This window comes from Melanerpes formicivorus, unplaced genomic scaffold (assembly GCF_026170545.1).
Source record: "Melanerpes formicivorus ecotype bairdi unplaced genomic scaffold, bMelFor1.0.p_v2 SCAF_2, whole genome shotgun sequence".
In the NCBI taxonomy this organism is placed as follows: domain Eukaryota; kingdom Metazoa; phylum Chordata; class Aves; order Piciformes; family Picidae; genus Melanerpes; species Melanerpes formicivorus.
The window spans coordinates 36,667,197-36,686,951 of record NW_027142354.1 but is presented as its reverse complement, the minus strand read 5'-3'; the positions used below and the strand labels follow the sequence as shown (position 1 = coordinate 36,686,951).

Genomic DNA, 19,755 nt, shown 5'->3' with positions numbered 1-19,755 from the left:
AATGGCATTAACAATTTGCTAGATGAGCAAATGGATTTGACTTTGCTGGACAGTTTCATCCTGACTGGCAAAAAGGAAATGGCCCAAGGCTCCTTTATTTATAGCAAAGCAAAATCCAATACTGTCTTAGATGGCTTCTGTTATTAGTTATGACCTACTGAAGACAAAATTTTTATCTTTCAAGTAAAAAATATTATCCACAAAAATCTGCCAGAAGTGTCAGGGTTCTCAGGTGGAACCCCACCCCTGTCCATGGGCTCAGAAGCCCCATTTCAGCTCAGTCCTGAGCATTCAGTCCCTGATCTAAATATGGCCATAGGAGTGCTAGTATCCACCTCTGTCACTACACACGACACCCTGACAGGAGGTTCTGAGAGAACAAACATTCCTAAATACATGAATAACTTGAGAAGCAAAGGAAGCATAGCATAGGCTAATAGTCATCCAGCCATAAAGCTAAAGTCTTAGTTTCTCAGAGCACAAGCTAAAAAAGAATTGTCTTACACAACGAGGAAAAGAAACAGTTTGAATAATGAGCAGGGTCATACTGCCACATACCTGTGAAAAAATAATATTCCCTCTGGTGTAAATATTCTGGGAAACTTAGTTCTCTCTGGGAATATTCTGCTGTAAATCACAATCTGTGATTTTATTGATTTATCTGAGGCAAATTCTTCCAGTTCTCTCTTCCAGTCAAAAGGCCAACATGCAGCAGTATCTCGGTTTTCAGGAAATTGGTGCGTAACTCCCCTTGGAAAGACTAATTTCCATTAAGAATTTTATCAGGGCTTCAAGAAGGCAGAACTTCTCACAAATCAGAAATTCAGAGTTTCAATCTGACAAGCTGTATTGTGACAGCTGAGATGCCAGATCAGATTACACAAAGCGGTATTTTACAGAAGACTGTCAGAACAAGCTGAGCACATTTCAACTTTGCATCTTCTGGGTCTTTACACATAAAACTGAGCAGATCAGAGCAATTCTGGCATCCAGCTTCTGAGGGAAATAACAAGAAAGCTTTAAAGAATGATTAAATATACTTTGCCAGTATAAAAGTTCTGTACTTGACTTGAGCAAAGGTTCTCCACCACAACAAGTTCTTTTGCCTGGAGCAATGGTTGTTATTATAGTCCAGACCACCCAGCCTCATCACAGGATCTAAGGATTTACAAATTTAGAAGAGTAATCACACAGGAAGGATAATACAGACAAAACCTCCTGCAATAATGGGACATTTTTCAGCAGACTAAGCCAGGAAATCAAGTGAAAAACACAATAAGGCAAAAATAATAACAACTGCAATAGCTGCTGTATGAATCTTCCTGCTTTCTAGAGAATACTTATTTGAAAAGACCTACAACATACTAACTTTTCATTCAGCAAATACTTTCAGTGTCGTAATCACGGTATTTGAAGCTGATTCATACAGAATATGTCTAATTCCCCACTTCCCTCTCTCCTAGTGACTGAGAGATTTTTCCAGTGAAAGTTTTGGCCAAGAAGAGCCTTGAACCTGCTTTCTAAAATACAAAAAAGCACTATAGACACAGAACCACCCTTCTTCTTGGATCATGAATGCACTGGAAATTTGATCCAGGCTTATGAACAGAAAATATGAAGTCAAAAGCAATTAAGCATTATCTAAAAAACAAACACATTTCTTGGCTGTTCTACAACTCAGTTCCTCCTTTACAGGAGTAATATGGGAGACTGTAGCTGCCTGTCACATAAGTGAAAAATAATTTAAGGGCTTAACCAGAAATGGGGATAATGACTGTGTTCCTAAAACACACTGAACAAACAGAATTAGTTGGCATTAACTCAACAGACATTTTAAGGATAAATATAATATACATTAAATTATCTATGACTTACATGTTCTGATAGTAAGGTACAGATAACTGTGGGTATCTAATGAAGAGCAGTTTACAAGCTGTCAGGATTTTACCTAAAGACTTCAGTGAAAACTTTGCCATTAATATCACTAGGACCAATGTATTACTCTCTTGTCTCCAATTACTCAATATATATCCCAGAAGATCCTACTTGCTTGGAATTTGCCATTAAAAAATCTCAGGAAGTGAACCAAACTGCAGTAGTTGACTGAATTAAGACAGTATAATTGATCTGCAGAAGTCAATTGAATTAAGACAGTAGAATTGATCCACCCCTTGGTGGCACATTTCTGCATCTCTGTTACAGTCTGTTTCATTACAGCAGAAACCAAAACTTCATGTTTTGGTGAATCTATATTGAATCACAAAGACACAGAATTTAAAGGATGTTTTTATTATTGCACGAGATAGCTATGCAATCCATGTAGGTAATTTCCCAAAACATTGTTTGTTGCAGCACACATCACAAGCATTGTGAATAACCAGTGCCTTCTTCAAAAAGTAATTGGCTGCAAGTTTAAGCATGTGTGGCAATAAATGAAAAAAAAAAAACCAACCCAACCAAAAAAAACAAACAACCAAGGAGTATCAATACATATTTCTTTTCAAACACACAAATACATGATTCTCAGAAGAGCACCAATAATGTTAAGCAACTATTCTGATGAGATACTGCATGTGTAGGCTCTGCAGTAAAAAGCCAATATGCACACAAAAAATATATTTTAACTTTTAAAATAATTTAACCATAATACCTTGCACGTGTCATCTGTTTACAACATATCATCTCATATACAATGTCAGGCCAAAGCCTCAACTTGTGTAAATCTATGCATACTCATTTAAAGCGTTTGAGACTCTGGACTGGGTATCCAAGCTGAAAAAGCCATCAAATTGTTCACGTCTGAATACAGAGTGGTAAGTGTAAGACTGAGAAAGTAGTTACAGTGAAGGTGTAACAGAAATGGTACAATGGAAAATGAAGAAAACCACTATTTAACCCTCAAACACAAGGTTCTATAAAGAGGCCTACATGTAAAATGATCTATAAAAGCAAATAATGAATACCAGTCTCCTTTCTGACACTTGGATTCTCATACATCCAGAAGCCCGTAGAAGTGAACTAACCAAATGTCACAATCAGCATCATCCTCAAACTCTGTTTCTTAAGTTTCTGATCATTAATACTGGTACTGAACAACATTTTTGTATTTGCTGAAAACTGTTATTAAAATTTACCTTCCTGCTAAGAGAATTTAGTGTAATAAAAATAATGGAAAAAAAAATAAGTAAAAAAATAGTATTTTAAGAATATTTTTAGAAAACCCGTCAAACAACTGCAAATACAGCTGATTTTAAGTGTCTCTACTTCTGAACTGTGGTTTTTTCTGTTTGGTTTTGTTTAAGTGAATCACTTAGAAAGAAGCAAAGGAGTACCAGTTCTAAGATTTATTCTTGTCCATTACATTGAGGACCTCATCCAAAAGTGAAGGTCCCAAGTCAAGTTGTAGTGAGAGAAGAGAGCCTGCAAGATCTGAAAGGGATTCTTCTGACTTAGTCTTTGTCTTGGTTAGTTCACATGAAAGTCGATTGTCATCAAATAAATCAACTGTTTGCCAATCAGTGCATCGTTCAGAGAAGCTGGATGAGTTACTGTCTCTACCGTTAGTAAAATGCGAAGAAGAACCATTTTGCTCCCATAGGTCATCTTTGTATGTTTCTCCCTCCTCCATCTGTTTACTTTTCTCCTGCAATTTTTCTTCTATTACTGGCTCACAGCTAAGCCTAGGATTTCTTGATGACCTGATGGATTCTTGCTTTGAATTAAATGTCACTGGTGACAATAAGGGCAACATGAGGGCTTGGGAACCCCCAATGGCAGGAAGGGAAATAGCATTTTTGAGCACTGGTGATGGAGTTTCTGTAAACATGGATTCAGAAGTGCTGTTTGCCCTTAAGAATTCATAGTGGCCACCAGACTGACTAACTCTGGTTTCTCCTTCATTTCCAGGCAATAGCTCATAGTTGCCCTGCAAAAAGGAGATGTCTCCAAAAACATCATGTTGTCCTTCTTTTCCAATGTGTATAGTATGACGAAAATCTCCAAGTGGTGGACTGATCATATCAGGAGATAAGATATCCCTTAGTTTGAATTTCTTCCCTTTCTTATTGTTAGCAGCTTTCAAGTACATGGGTGTCTTGGCTGGCATCTTGCTTGCAGTTTCTGAGAGGAAATTACAAAACAAAACAAAACAAAAAAGCCCCAACAACCAACCAAACAAAAAAACCCAACCCAAAAACAGGAAGAGGAGGGAGAAGCCTCTTAGAAAAGTCAGTTAATTCTCAGGAAACCTTCAGCATTATCAGTATTACATCATTATCTTGAACCACTCTTGCACATGAAGACACTTTCATTTGATGCAAAGAACTGTGGAGTATGTGAAGGTGAATGTCTCCCACTGCAGATCTTTCCAAGGCAGAGGAAAAGTTTCAGGTCAGCCAGCAACCAAACGCTCTGCTACTTCCAGAACTTGAGGAAACCTGCATGGAATACAAAATCACATTATCATTAATTGATTTTTCACGGTTCATTCAGTCTTATTTTCACAAAGAAGAGAAAAAAAAAAAGTAATACTACTGACAGTTCCAGTCTACAGATTAGCTTTATGATGCTGTTTCCCTTCATTAGGCAGGATAAAAGAGTTCAGATTAACAAGGACTAGCTAACCTTTCTCTGACTTCGCAGCATTTATTTGAAGTCAGAGTTTCTTAGACACAGTTGCTGAGCACAATTCATTTGATAAATATTACTATCTCAATCTCCTCCGTACTCTGGCATTCAAAATGCTGGCCTTTGAGAGTAAATACAGAAACATGTTTATAACATTCAGCATCAAGCTTTTGGTAGAACCAGAAAGACTGACAGAATCGTTCATGAAACTTTTTTGGAAGTGGAGCAGACCACCTTGGATTAGAGAAATTCAGATGCCCCCATTTAGTGCTGGAACTCTGACAAACCATGTAGGTACTTGAAAAAAGTTCTAGTCCAAATCTTTACAATTAGTTAGAAACATCCAAATGCAGATGTCTTAGAGATGAAATCTAGTGACTACAACCTTCAGACTACAGGAATTCTTCATAGCAATTAGTCATAGCCTACCTCATCAGTTACGTAGGCCTTGAGGCCACAGTGACTCAGAACACAGGGCTCTGTCCAACTAAATGACGCAGTGTTTGCAAACCAAATCATCCTATTAGAATGTGGTCTCTGAAAAGCTTGAGAGAGCAGTCCTCAAGGGCTAACAGGCTATTGCGTCAACAGTTGATGGTACAACACTCCTCCTTAATGCTTTAATGGTGTATGTCTTCCATACAGTACCAATTCCTGACTCTTGAGCAATCTTAGAATAAATGCATTTTTATCCTGGATATTTTTGTACTTTCCCCTATTATGTCCATGGACCGCCAGAGCATCACAGGCCACTCCTCCTCACCACAATCTCAGCCACAAATCCCTCACACTGTCCATCATCATCTTCAATCCATAAAAGAAGCTCGCAGGTTTTGCATTGAAAGACTTTATGCAACAAGTGAGCTGTCTGTAAAAATGGCTACTTTTGCTGCCTTTTATCCATGCCCTAGCAGACATTTTCCTTTATCAAATTAAGCCCAGGCTATACAACCAAATTGTCAGAAGTGTTTAAGCATTTTCACAAATCATTTAGCCTAAATAATTAATTCTTACAGTGAAGCATTCAACTGTGCATCACAAGGGCAGCTAGGAATCTAGCCAGGTTACTATTTTGGTGTTTTGATTCCCACCAGATATTAACTGCACTTCAGATATCACTGAAAAGCCCTCCTCCCCCAAATTACAACACATAGAAATAATGCAAAATAAGCTAAATGTTCAGTAAGTGACGAGGACATTTTATACTTTTAAGTATAATTTTGAAAATCAAGTTGACTGCATCAATCAGTTAAAGACACTTCAGAGCTTCCTTCTACACAACAAAATGGTAACTCATTAAGATCTATAGAATACTAGGAGATTCATATAACATACCAAAACTCCACCATCTGAGTACTGTAAGATACAAGGTAAGTCCTAAATAAGACCTCTACTTGTGCCACCTGCCATGGGAACAGAACTGATTAGTCAACACAGTTACCTTTCAGTTTTAAAATAAGACATTCACTGCATTGTTTCTCCCCAGTTATCATTCTACCAAGCAACCCACTTAGTTATCAAAATAGCCTTGACTCTAAAGAGAAGACTATTCTTAGCAAAGCCAAATGGTGAGGTTGTTTATCTAGTGAACTCGGCTTTATCTCACTTTTCAGGAGTAACAGGCCAAATTGTCTCTGATTCTTAATTCCTCATTCTTTCAGATCTTTTAGTCTGGAATGAATGGCAATGTAATGTCTATAAGGCCCAAAGTTATGCCTGTTGGTCACCTGTTTAAAAATGGGAAAAAAAAAATAATTCTAGTTCACTCAAAGCCCTCAGCTTCCATCATTTTGGATGTGTTCCAAAACCCATCACCAAACTTCACAAGGGGACGTCCAAGAAACACAAAGGACACAATGAAATGCCTAAACATCCAGAAATACTAATATCAAGGGTAAAAATAATGCTTAATATAAATAATTAGTTTTGACACACAAAAAGAGCACTGTATTTTATTTAGCTCAATGCTGGGGACAGGTGGAATGCAACCCCCCAAAATACAGCAAACTTTTGGGCACCCAAATCTCCTTTAATTCTTGCACTATGAGAAAACCCCAGTAAGGGGCAGTGTAAAACCACACTACCTCCGAGGTCATTGCAAAAGGCTTCAGCGTCAAGAATTATAATCTCTTTCCACATAGCAGTTGCTGCAATTGTGATGACCTCATCCACCATTTGGCCAGTGCAACAATCTTTACACTTGATGAGAACTGTCACAATTATGTGCTTAACAGAAGCGCCATTTTCTCTGCTAGGAACAAAAGCTATCCTTGCTGCAGCTTTCACTAGCACTCTACTGAAAATCTTCAAATTCCACCTTGTAAGTAAAAGATATGGGTTCCTTCCCCAATGGGAAAGCTTTTCATGCACCATAACATAGACTTCAAAGCAAATGTACATTGTTTCTGCATATCCAACCTCTCTGTCAACTACTGCCAAAGGAGTACAGACTATAGGCTACTTTGAACAGCTGAAAGATAAATGTGGAAACATTCACTTGGCAAATAAAGAAATCTTAAGGAGCCCCCAGTTCAAACCAAAAAAAACTAGCCCACAAAGTTTTAACAAGATCCTTACACAGTCCTTACATTCAGCAAGACTTAATGAAACCAACAGCACATATGGCCTAAGAAAAGGGACAGAACACATTCTAATCTTGATATCAAGCCATGCAGTAGCATTCACCTTGTCTTAAAATGAGACCTTTTTCTGATCTTGCTGCTAAGAGAGTCTCTGTTTTGGCTAATTCTGACTCAGTAACTAAGTGAATGCATAGCCAAACCGTAAAGCTGAGTGAGAAATTGTCAGAAAATCAAATGTGTAACCTAAAGTACACAATTCTAGACTGACAGCCTACGGTGGAAAGCCTTAATTTATGAGGAAAAAACCAAACCAAAACAAACATGAAAGAATTTTTTCTTCCAGTTGAAGAGATTTGCTAGATCCCTTTCCTAACAAATCCAAACATGAGCCAAGCCAGAGAAACTTCAGCCCAGTGAAAATGAAAGTTTCAGCTGGGCTGTAACTTGCTCATTTTCATTCCTGTCACTCCACACTCTCATATAAGTGTTTTCCTTGGTAACAAAGACTAATATTTTCAGAAGCACTTCTCAATCTGCCCTGTGAATCTTCTGTCCACTCAGCAGCCATCACCTTCCAGACAGTTCAGTTTTCCATGGGTGCCTTAGTTTCTTCCACAATCTCTTTTAAAAGAACAGACTATCAGAAAGCATCTCAACAGCTGAGATGACAGAGGCAGAGACAAATTGAGGGTCAAGGTGCAAAATTTTGTTTGTGCACAAATATCAAGAGACCTTAAGAGGTGTCCTAGGTAAAGAAATTATAGAAAGACAATTCTGTTTCCAAAGCACAGAGGCAGAAGCAAGTGTGCACTCTGGGAAGCCTATGGGCTTTCTGCAGGACAATCCCTTGCAAGGGTTCTGTGTCACACATCGTTGGCTTAGGAGCATATGAACTTTAGAGAAATCCATTTCAAAAGCATTGAATTATCTTATGGTGCAAGTCACTAGGAGATAACAGAGTCTGTATGTTATTTAAATATCCAAATGAGAATACAGTATCACAGAAAAAGACAGACACAAAATATGCAATAAGCTGCTGCAACTTTTCTGTGCAGTAAAATATCTGCAAGCATAGAAGAACTGGCTTTGAGGGTTCACTTTATGCTTTAGCTATGAATAGCTTTCAGCAGCACAAATAAAACTGTTGAGAATGTCAGTGATGTTAATTTCACTATGTATCAGTGCAAACCGTTTTGTTTATGTAACCAAGGGCTTGAACTCATGCAGTTACTATTCCTGACTTCTGGTAAAACAAACTCCTAGTACAACCACCTCTTCAGGTACAAGAAAAGCAGCACATGCATGACAGAGCTTGTGCCTCATCTTCCTGTGGACTTAGGTGTCTATACTGACTGTCAGCCTCTGAAGATGAGAGGCCACAAGTTAGTCTGCTTCTAGACCAGGTCACTAGTGAGCCTCTGCTAATAGAGCAACCACTTTCTGAATAGCTTTAAATAAATCATTTGGTAACACCCCTCCAGATTGTTCATCTGTATTTACTTGTTTTTTAAGAGGCCCATCCTTTTAACTAATTCATATTAAATATCAGAATCAGCTTTCCTGATACGGCATGAGATTTAACACATCCAAGTGCCGGGTTCTGCACATTGGCCACAATAACCCCATGCAGTGGCTAGAGAGTGGCCAGGTAGAGAGGGACCTGGGGGTACTGGTCGATGGTAGGCTGAACATGAGCCTGCAGTGTGCCCAGGCAGCCAAGAGGGCCAGTGGCATCCTGGCCTGTATCAGGAACAGTGTGGCCAGCAGGGGCAGGGAGGTCATTCTGCCTCTGTACACTGCACTGGTTAGGCCACACCTCAAGTCCTGTGTCCAGTTCTGGGCCCCTCAGTTTAGGAAGGATGTTGAGTTGCTGGAAGATGTCCAGAGAAGGGCAACGAAGTTGGTGAGGGGTTTGGAACACAAACCCTATGAGGAGAGGCTGAGGGAGCTGGGGTTGCTTAGCCTGGAGAAGAGGAGACTCAGGGGTGACCTTATTGCTCTCTACAACTACCTGAAGGGAAGTTGTAGACAGGCAGATGTTGGTCTCTTCTCCCAGGCAGCCAGCACCAGAACAAGAGGACACAGTCTCAGGCTGCACCAAGGGAGGTTTAGGTTGGATGTTAGGAAGAAGTTCTATACAGAGAGAGTGATTGCCCATTGAAATGGGCTGCCTGGGGAGTTGTTCAGGAGGAGACTTGATGGGGTGCTTGGTGCCATGGTTTAGTTGTTTAGGTGGGTTGGATTGGTTGATGGGTTGGACATGATGATCTTGAAGGTCTCTTCCAACCTGGTTTTGTACTATTATTATTATTATTATTATTATTATTGTTATTATTATTAAAGTCCTCTTTGCTTTGTTTCTGCCTCCATCAAAGAATTTGCATCTGATCCAAGCTACAGATTTACTTTATAAAAATGAGCTAATCACACTTCAACTAATTTTCCTCAAACTCAACCTATATCAAATCTAACCTATTTTATCCCATTTTCACATACACTTTTTAGAAAGTGAAGGAAATAAAAAAATCCTCAATCTTTCCTACAGTTACAGAAACACAGGTCAAGAGGAGACCCTGTGATGCATTTGCTTCATTTCTCCATTGTCCCTCAAAGATCCAGATGCCTCCTTTTAGTTCTGGAAGGCAACTGTCCACACTCTTAAAATATCCTGTAGGTGCAGACTGCACACATTAGTTTACTCCATAGAGGCTAGTCAGAGAAGATGCACCTAAAGTCCCCCATGCACCAACCTGGGCCCTGATGAATACAGTTCTGTATTTCATGCATTCTACACCTCCTTTCATCCTTTTCTTCTTCAGATTGAACAACACAAATATTTTAGTCTTTCAACATAGGACATGTTTCCTGCAGCTCTGATAGTTTCCCCCCAAAACTCCTTTTCTTGTTTTCCTCCTCTCGGCTCAAATTTTCTTTTAAATATGTCCCAAAGAAAATACAATATTCAAGCTGAGAGCTCAATTTCTCTCTTAATGGACATTGTATTCTTTCAGCATCATATCATCGTTGGCTTTTGTTTAGTTAGTGATCCACTAAAAACCTAGCTATTTAAGTGATGAACTGTTATCTAGCCAGTTATTCTACACCTTGTTCTTGTTCTACATCCCTGGAGCAAAGCATCTGTACTCACTGCACTGTTGTTCTATCCATTTCAAACACCTTGGACAGACAGAATCGCTTTGGCAACTTTAATGTCGGCTTCTACTGTGTACAGGGTTAATTAACATCATCTGCCAATGTAATAAGGATACATCCAAATAATTAATAAAAATATTGTGTAGTAACAGAGATGGAAGCCAGCCCTGGAGAGTTCCACCTGATATAGCTTTCTAGATTAATAGTGGCTAAATACTCCAAGGTACTGCTACTTGAATGCCTTGAGTTCTTGAAACAATTGTCTGCTCAGGGGTAAATAAGGGAACATGAATATACTCCATAACACAGAGATATTAACAAATTACAAGGAAGGTTTGGAAAACTCCAGCTATACTCTAGGCGTGGAGAATTTTACTTTTTATTATTTTTTAAGCAATTGAATTAATTCATTATCAGTGATCTTTGGAAGGGAAAGGAAAATGTAAGAAAAAAAATCCTAAGGACACATTTTCATCTCCCTTACGCTTTCAGGTGTAAATTGAAAGTAAATAGTGCATTAGCTGTGAGTTAATGTGTTAATTGTCAAGAATGGTAAGCACAGAGAGGGACAGACTGCATACAGTGCCTTTCTCTACAGGTACCTTCTGTTTCCCTGCCCCTCCCCCCCCCCCCAAAAAAAAAAAAATCTACTTTCAGAACATTCAAAACTGAAGAAAAAAGAAGTTCCTGAAACAATTTTTAATTGTTGACTCCTTTAAATCCTGCCACCTTTCCCTGCATAGTACCCCTTCAAATGGATCAAGCTAGAGAAAATTTACCAAGCTGTTTCTCAGTCATCCTTTAGGATCAAAATGAGCAGGGGGAATTCCTCATGTGGTGATGGCGGGTGAGTAACTTTAAGCCTTCAAACACATTTCTCTCTCACTCTCTTTTGAATCCAGTCCAATTTTCCAACCTCTTTTTCAGAGCAGATCAGAATTAGTGACAACATTTCAGTATCATTCTCCCTAACTGTATGTACAAAAACAAAACCCACCTTTTTCTTCCCATTATCACTGTCTGTTTACAAATAAGATCATATTTCCATTTTTAACCTCACCATCTTACAACATATTTACAGGGTAGCATTGTATTACAAACCATCTAAGAGTTCTTGTGCTGGTAAAATAAAAACACATTCTCCAAGCAGAATAAACTGTACTGGCAAAAGTAGGAGTTTGTTATCACTGTTATTTCTTGATTCAGAGAGAGCACCCCCCATTCTGTTTTTTTAGGATGAAATTTTGACAGCATGGCCAATGGTGGTGCCCATATGATACTGTTTGTCCAGTAAGACTCTTCCATATCAGAAAAGGGAAAAAAGAAAAAAAGAAAAAAGGAAAAAGGAAAAAAAAAGTAAAGAGAAACAAAAAAAAGAGGGGAAAATAGGAAAAAGGAGAAAGGAAAAAGGAGAAAGGAAAAAGGAGAAAGGAAAAAGGAGAAAGGAAAAAGGAGAAAGGAAAAAGGAGAAAGGAAAAAGGAGAAAGGAAAAAGGAGGAAAAAAAAGGGGAAAAAAGGGGGGAAAAAGGGAAAAAAAGGAGAAAGGGGGAAAAAGGGAAAAAAAAAAGGAAAAAGGGAAAAATAGGAAAAAGGAAAAAATAGGAAAGAGGAAAAAAAAAGGAAGAAGACAAAAAGGAAAAAGAAAAAAAAAGAGGAAAAAGGAAAAAAGGGGAAAAAAGAGGAAAAAGACAGGAAAAAGGAAAAAGGAAAAAGGAAAAAGAGGAAAAAGGAAAAAAAAGGAAAAAGGAAAAAAGGAAAAAGGAAAAAAGGAAAAAAGGAAAAAAAGGAAAAAGGAAAAAAGGAAAAAAGGAAAAAAGGAAAAAGGAAAAAAGGAAAAAGGAAAAAAGGAAAAAAGGAAAAAAGGAAAAAAGGAAAAAAGGAAAAAAGGAAAAAAGGAAAAAGGAAAAAAGGAAAAAGGAAAAAAGGAAAAAGGAAAAAAGGAAAAAGGAAAAAGGAAAAAAGAAAAAAGGAAAAAGGAAAAAAGGAAAAAGGAAAAAAGGAAAAAAGGAAAAAGAAAAAAATAGGAAAAAGGAAATTAAAAAAAAATAGAAAAGGCCTTGCAAGGTACCAAGAAATTGGCTGGATCTATATTCTTCAGTATTAAAAAAAAAGAAGGAGGAAAGAAGCAAGACCATACTTCACACAGGCAAAACATTTAATTTGGATACGCTCAAGCTGTCAATAGATGAGTTGAGATTTCTCCATCTTCCTCATCAATATGCTGCCTCACTAATCTCTATCACCTGCAAATTCATACTGCAGGCTGCTCACAAAAATACTATGCAGCCCAGTGCTGTATAAGAGATCTCTGCATTATTTCAATACAAATACATCTCTTTTTGATGCTGACTTCTTTCTGATATCTACTCTGAGATTATAAACATTTTTCAAACATGCTTTGTTGACACTGCAGAGGACCAACGTTATAAAAATCTGGTCATGATGCAATATTAAGTCAAATGCATTATAAAGTCTATTTTTGCAGATGTGCTTTTGATTGGCCACATATTAGAATGTCTTAAATAATTATCTCTTTTATTCATCAAGCAGGGTTTTTTTTTCCAATTTCCAACAAGGTTCACAGAATCACAGAATTATTGAGGCTGGAATAGACCTCTGAGATCATCAAGTCCAGCCTATGACCTAACAGCACCACATCCCCTAGACCATGTCACTAAGTACCACATCTAATCTTTCCTTGAACACCTCCAGGGACAGCAACTCCACCACCTCCCTGGGCAGTCCATTCCAGTGTCTAATTGCCCTTTCTGTGAGGAATTACTTCCTAACATCCAACCCAAACCTCCCCCAGCACAGCTTCAAGCCATGCCCTCTCATCTTGTCACAAGTTGCATGGGAGAAGAGCCCGATTCCCACCTTACTACAACTTCCCTTCAGGTAGTTGTAGAGTGTGATAAGGTCCCCCCCTAGGTCTCCTCTTCTCCAGGCTAAACAACCCCAGCTCCCTCAGCCTCTCCTCATAAGACTTTCTCTCCTTTCACCAGTCTTGTCACTCTCCTCTGGACCTGCTCCAGCACTTCAATACCTTTCTTGAAGTAAGGGGCCCAGAACTGCACACAGTACTCAAGGAGAGGCCTCACCAGCACCATGCACAGGGGCAGAATTCCATCCCTAGTCCTGCTGGTCACACTATTCCTGATACATCCAAGATGGCATTGGTCTTCCATGCCACCTGGGCACACTGCTGGCTTGTGTTCAGCCAGCCATCAACCAGCACTCCCAGGTCCCTCTCTGCCAGGCTACTCTCCAGCTACTCATCCCCCAGTCTGTGGCACTGCTTTCTTTCATCCAAGAAAAGTTAGGAACTACTAGAGTAAGAAAAAAATTTATTTTCTTATCTTCTCCAGAGAAAAGAATCTAATGAGGTCACCGTATTCTGTTGTTTGGCTCCATGGACTGAGACAGGTCCCTCTTTACTATTTTCTCCTTAGCTTTGTTGGCTGGTACATTCAGGCATACAAATTCAATACCATATAGTTCAGTTTTTTCATTGGCTTTCAAAAACTGGGTGAGTGCAAGACCATGCAGAATCAAGCATAGGTACATGTAAGCACAAAGCCTAGCATCTTACCTCATGCTGCCAGTGATGGTGAGGTTATGCTACATCAGACAGAGTCTGCACTAACATACAGTTACAGATTTCCTCCTACAAAGCCAGCAGCCCAGATGAGCAAATAGCTGAGGTCCATAAACTAATAAATCCATAAACTATTAAGATGCAGAGGCTTAAAAACATGTCCACCAATTCTCTTAGGGCAAAGGAAAACCATTGTAAAATGGGGCCAAAAAACTCCTATAACCTGAGCATATGTGCTGCCTAAGAGACCGGGTAACTGGTCTGTTCAAAACCTCATCTAGTGAGAGAGAAAAAAGAAACAGTTTTTAGCCAAATCAATGGCCTGACACAACTCAAGGCTTGTTCATGTAAGTGCAAGTATCGCCATAAGGAAGAATTTGGGAAGATGTGGATTAAGACAGGCAGTACTGCCCCTTTTGATGTAAACCAGCACTCGTGTCAGTTTAAATGGATTACAAATCCACACCCTTTTTAATTCTGAAGCAGGTTAGCTTTCTGTTTTGACACAGAGGGTGCAGCTTCCCAAACCAGCTCTGCCCTCAAAGCTTAACAAGTTCCTGCCCTGGATTCCTCACTCCTGGGTACTGGTTCCTGGTTCTGCACTGCAGTTCTTTACACCTTCGATAAGCAGGCAGACCTACACGCCACAGTGTGAACCAGTCACAGCAGCAATCCTCCCCACTGACTCAGTTTACAGTAAAGGCTTACCAACAGCTGCAGTGTGACTGATGGCAGTGCTTCAAGAGAGTTCAAGCCCAATATAACTGTTGCTGTCAGAAAAGCATTCACCCCTTCCCCCCTACTGTGTGCATACCCTTGACCCCTTAAGCCAGTTCAGCACATTGAACTGTGTGAAAACTAACTGAGAAAAGGGTGTAAGATCACAAGACTAGGAAGGAGAGTGCTGCTTTCATCTGCAACGAGTCATTTGAATATCTCAACTGTTTTGTGAAACATCCCTCATAGAAAGCAAGGAGTTCTGGCAGAAGGAATGGGCAATTCTTAACTGACTCCTCTGCAAGAAAAGAACACCCATGGAATTACATCCAGATTTTATTCACTTCTTACGCAAAATGACTTGGTATCTCCATTAGCTTGGGGCTCCCAAGGCTGCTGCCATGTTGAAATGAAAATTTTCCAACTAGAGTTAAGTTGTTTTGGTTTGGTTTGTTGTTTATTTCTAAAAAGGATCCCTAGCTTAAAACATTTCCTTATCTGAAAGCTCCTGACAAAAGGCAATGTAAAATAAAAGCATCTTGCAAGATCCCAATCAAAAAACCCAAACAACCAGATTACACCTTACCTGAACTCCCCACCTCCAATTCTCAAATACCTTTCATCTCTAAGTCAAATATTCTACATCACCAAATATTTGTTATCATCTCCTTGAAACACATGTGAGAGAGTCATATTATAATCACCAGTTCTCTTATTATTCAATTCTCAAAGCATTTCACTTGAAATAAATATTTACCATCTTGAAGTGGCTGATAAACTAGGTTTAAAACAAACTTGAAGAGCAGAGAGCCTTCTATATGCAAAGGCTAACAATGAGGTAGAGATATAAAGCTACAGAAAAATATACACAACTATAAAGAACTAGTTTTATTACACAGGAAAAGGATGAATCCTCTGCTCTGTTGCAGTTCTGCCTCCTTTAGAGAGCTGAATGGTCATTAGGATGAGATTAACAATCAGAAACAAGACAATTCTTCAATGGATTACAAAAATCTTCACTGAGTTTATTTATGTTTTTTTTCCAACTCATGCTGCTGTCATAGAATTGCTTTGGTTGGAAAAGACCCTTAAGATTGCTGAGTTCAACCACCTAACACCACCATGGCCATAAAACCATGCTTTGAAGTACCATGTATACATGTTTTTGAAACACCTCTAGGTATGGTATGCCTGACCACTTGCTTAGTAAAGGAATTTTCCCTAATATCAACCTAAATCTCCTTTGGCACAATTTGAGGCCATTTCCTCTTCTTCTATCATTTGACACTAGGAAGAAGAGATCAACTCCCTCCTCACTACAACCTCCTTTCAGGCAGCTGTAGAGAGCAACCAGGCCTCCTTTCAGCCTCTTCTTCTCCAGACTAAACAATCCCAGTTCTTCCAGCTGCTCATAAGACTTAGAGCCTTACCCAGCTTTGTTACCCTTCTCTGGACACACTTCAGCAACTCACTGTCCTTCTTGTAGTGAGGGGCCTAAAACTGAACACAGTATTTAAGGTGTGGCCTCACCAGGGTCTTTAGCAATGGAGATAAAATCATGGACTAAACAGGACTTCTAAAATGTTGTTATCCGCGTGCAATTCAAGCTTCATTGTTAACATAACTAAACTAACTGGTTTATCATCCTCTTACAAAACAAAAAGCAAAAAAAAAAATTACATCTTCCCTGTGACTTCATCCTATAGGCTTAACAAAACAACTCCACATTTTAAAGCGAAAAATCGAGAAGAGGTAAGAATCTGGTGGAATAAGTGGTAACTAAAAGATAAGTCATATCCTGACTCTGTTCTGCCAGTGACACCTGTGGCATGCCGCAGATGATAGGGAGGCATCACGATGGACTGCAAAGCAGGGGACCCCACTTCCTCCTGAGATCTCTCTGTCACAGATGCTCAGTTCTGTTGAGCTGCCTGTACTAAATTGATTAGACCTCTTATTTTGTGCAATATATCAGAGTGACAAGGCATATTTCGCATCCTGCTCTTAAAAGTCAGCAGTTAATTGGTTTAATCTGAGAGAAATTAATATCCTCAGCACTTGTACAGATGCATATTGTATTCAGAACAGTGCAGTGGCAATTCAGTGCTAAAGCTAGTTTACTGACTATCAGCTGATACTTCTTTCAAACTCTAACCCCCATGTGTTTATAACCTGCCTGAAATACTGCTGTCTCAATTCCTACTAAAGCTACCTTCTCACCATTCACAGGGTTTTACCTCAGCCAATACTCAGCACCTATGTTCCCCTTACTGTGGCCGTATTTCAAAAGGTAAGTACAGCTCTAAGACACAGCTTGAGCCAAATGGTGAGTGAGAGGACAGTATCTGCATATAGAGAAGACAACCACGAGCTTGCATGTGCAGGCAACATGACACAATAATTAAATGGGTCAGAGAAATGTGGTATCCAATGAACCCAAGCAGACCTAATGTACTGCAAGTCAAGTCCTCTCCTTTGCAGCTTTCTGGAAAAGCATTTTACAGATGTTTGTGTTCTCTCTGCACTCTGCAGGGGCTCCTGCACAGAACCTTCTTGAGACTGCAAGAGAACATAAATCCCTCTGTTTAAAGGTCAGTATTTCAAAGTGCTGGAAAATGGACATTTTGTTTTCAGAAGTAGTGTCAAGGGAAAACATATTGGCAGCAAAAAGAAAACTTCTAGTAGGCAGTCACATCAGGGTAATGCAATCATGACTCATGCTCCTCACCCATTTCCTGACTAGAGCTGTGCATGATCAAAAGAAAACCAGCCACAGTAATGCTGCCACTCATTAATGTTAGCTAGACTGAAAGGATTACAGACTACCAGAAAACAAACTCGTTGCACAGTATCCTATTTAAAGCCTGACACTTGGCAAACACAGTGGTGTAATACCATACTCAACCAAAGCAATTTGCCTTTGTTGCAAGGAAACAAGTTGCAACTTTTTATGACTCATTCTCCTACCCGAACAAGCCTTCCAAACACCTTAAAACACTGTTAATCCTTGAGGTGCATAGGGAAAGGGAAACAAATATCCAGTTATTAGTTATTATCTAGAGAAAGACAAGATAGATGGCCCTTTCAAAAAGAATCACAGCAAACTCAGACTGCTATAAAACAACTACTGCCTCCCCAGAAAAGCTACAAAAGAACACACACTCATAAGCCAAAGCACAAGCTGGGCCTAAGTGGCTGTCATCTTCTAAGAAAGCCACTTACAAGAGGCAGTTTCTGTCTCAGTGTCCAATCCTGTTGGGCATCCGGCATGGAGGATGTGCTTATTGATGCACACTGGCGTTCATTTGTATAAAGAGTTCTTCAGCACTAAATAAATTTCAGCTCCTTATTGGGACCTTGGTCACATTTAATTTGCTTCAAACTCCAAATTAATGAAAACCCCCAAAGTAATCAGATATTTCAACAGAAACTAGGCTAGACATTAGTCTACAAATTACAACACCCAACTGCATCTCTCTGTAGCCCTCAGAGGCCAAAGAGAATCACAGAATTATTGTGATGAGCCCAGTGGTAGGTTGCGTCTCTGCCTTGATGTCCTGATGAATCGTGACCCCGCTGAGCTAAGAATTGTAACTATTCTGGGAGTCACTGGTGGATCTCAAGAGTTGACTTAGATACAAGTTGATATAATTTTAACTGGGAAAGAGCGGAAGAAACATACTATTGTAACAAAATTTTAAAGGCATAGCCTAAAATTACCACAATCATCTAGGTTGGAAAGGACTTTTAAGACCAAGTCCAAGCCAAATCTTCTTTCCCCCTCCTACTTCCAGAAGCAGAGCCTTGAGCTTAAGGTTGCAAAGGGGAGCCCTTTACAAACATCAGCTAACTGCTAAATATGTCCCTCAGCACCAGCCACCCTGTTCCTTATCCTGCTCCCACCAAGGGAGGTCAAAGGAGACCAAGATTCTGAAGATCCATTAAATATATAATCCACTGTCAAAACCACTTCCCATAGAATTACGACTGATGAGCAGTAATGCTCAAGTCCCAGGATACTGAAAACTATGCCAGGTGTCTGACAGCCAAATCCAACCTCAATTTAACCTGGCTTTTTAGTAATGCCTCAGCTTACCTCTTAGAAACCTCAGATGTTTTGCCCCTCACATATATACAGAGTACTGGGGGCCTGGCAGGAGGAGCAATCACTTGCAAGAGGTAAAAGTTACGTTTAGGTTTGACTAAACCAACACCAGATAAATACACTAAACCTATACTTTACCTAGGTTGCACTAATTACTTCTGAGTTGAGAGAAGCTAATTCTGAAACTGAGCAAACATATACCAAGGCTGTATGCTGCACTGTGACATTTCCTCCTAGACAGCTATAACTGTACTTGATCATCAGATATCTTATTTATACAACTCTAACAGCACAAAAATGAGGTGCAGCAACCCCTTTGGCCATAGATGCACCTTAAACAAGAATGAGCTGTTACCACATGCTGCAAGTCATTCGTGTGCCAGTTCATACAGCTGGTATGGAAGGCAGTGGGGTGTAGGCAGAAAAATAAAAAAGCATAACTTGGGGACCTACTTTCCTGTGCAAAGGGCATATTTACTTAATCTTTTAATAAGTAAGATAAATGTTTTCTTTTACTGAAGGTTATTTAAAGCAAATTTCTAATGGCTCTTGCAAGCTTCAGGGAGTCAGAATTCAAGTCATGGGAGGATTGATAAGTTTGCTTAGTATGCTTTCCCATCCTTCAGAAATTTAAGAAAAGCTGTCACATTGTAGAGCCCTAGATAGACACCTGCAGTGCTGACAAAAACTTCTGTTGAAACCGTAGTTTAAAAACCATGCAAAGACACACAAAAAATTAAAACACAACAGCTATGACAAGAAAGATCTTCACTAACTCAGAAAACAAAACCAGTGTAAAGACTGTCAGAATCCAAGCCACAGAAGTGGCCAGGTATTCCTAATCCTAGTGTAGGCAAGGGGAGCAAAAACTGAGGTCAATTTGTTTTGTCAGAAGTGCAAATCTAAACCATATCCAGAGGAAAAAAAATCTCCCATCTAATACTGTAACAATGCATCAGGACTGCATTAAATTA

General features: G+C 39.3%; 1 protein-coding gene across 2 annotated transcripts in view; it reads right to left on the bottom strand.

Annotated features, from left to right (window-relative positions):
- Window positions 1-2,273: 2,273 nt before the first annotated feature.
- Window positions 2,274-19,755, bottom strand: part of CDC42EP3 (CDC42 effector protein 3) — a 29,958-nt gene continuing 12,476 nt past the window's right edge. For both annotated transcript variants that reach the window (XM_068156467.1, XM_068156459.1), the window contains exon 2: window positions 2,274-4,436. In XM_068156467.1, the coding sequence (XP_068012568.1) occupies window positions 3,338-4,105 (768 nt within the window). In that variant the 5' untranslated portion in view covers window positions 4,106-4,436 and the 3' untranslated portion in view covers window positions 2,274-3,337. The remainder of the gene's footprint in view (window positions 4,437-19,755) is intronic.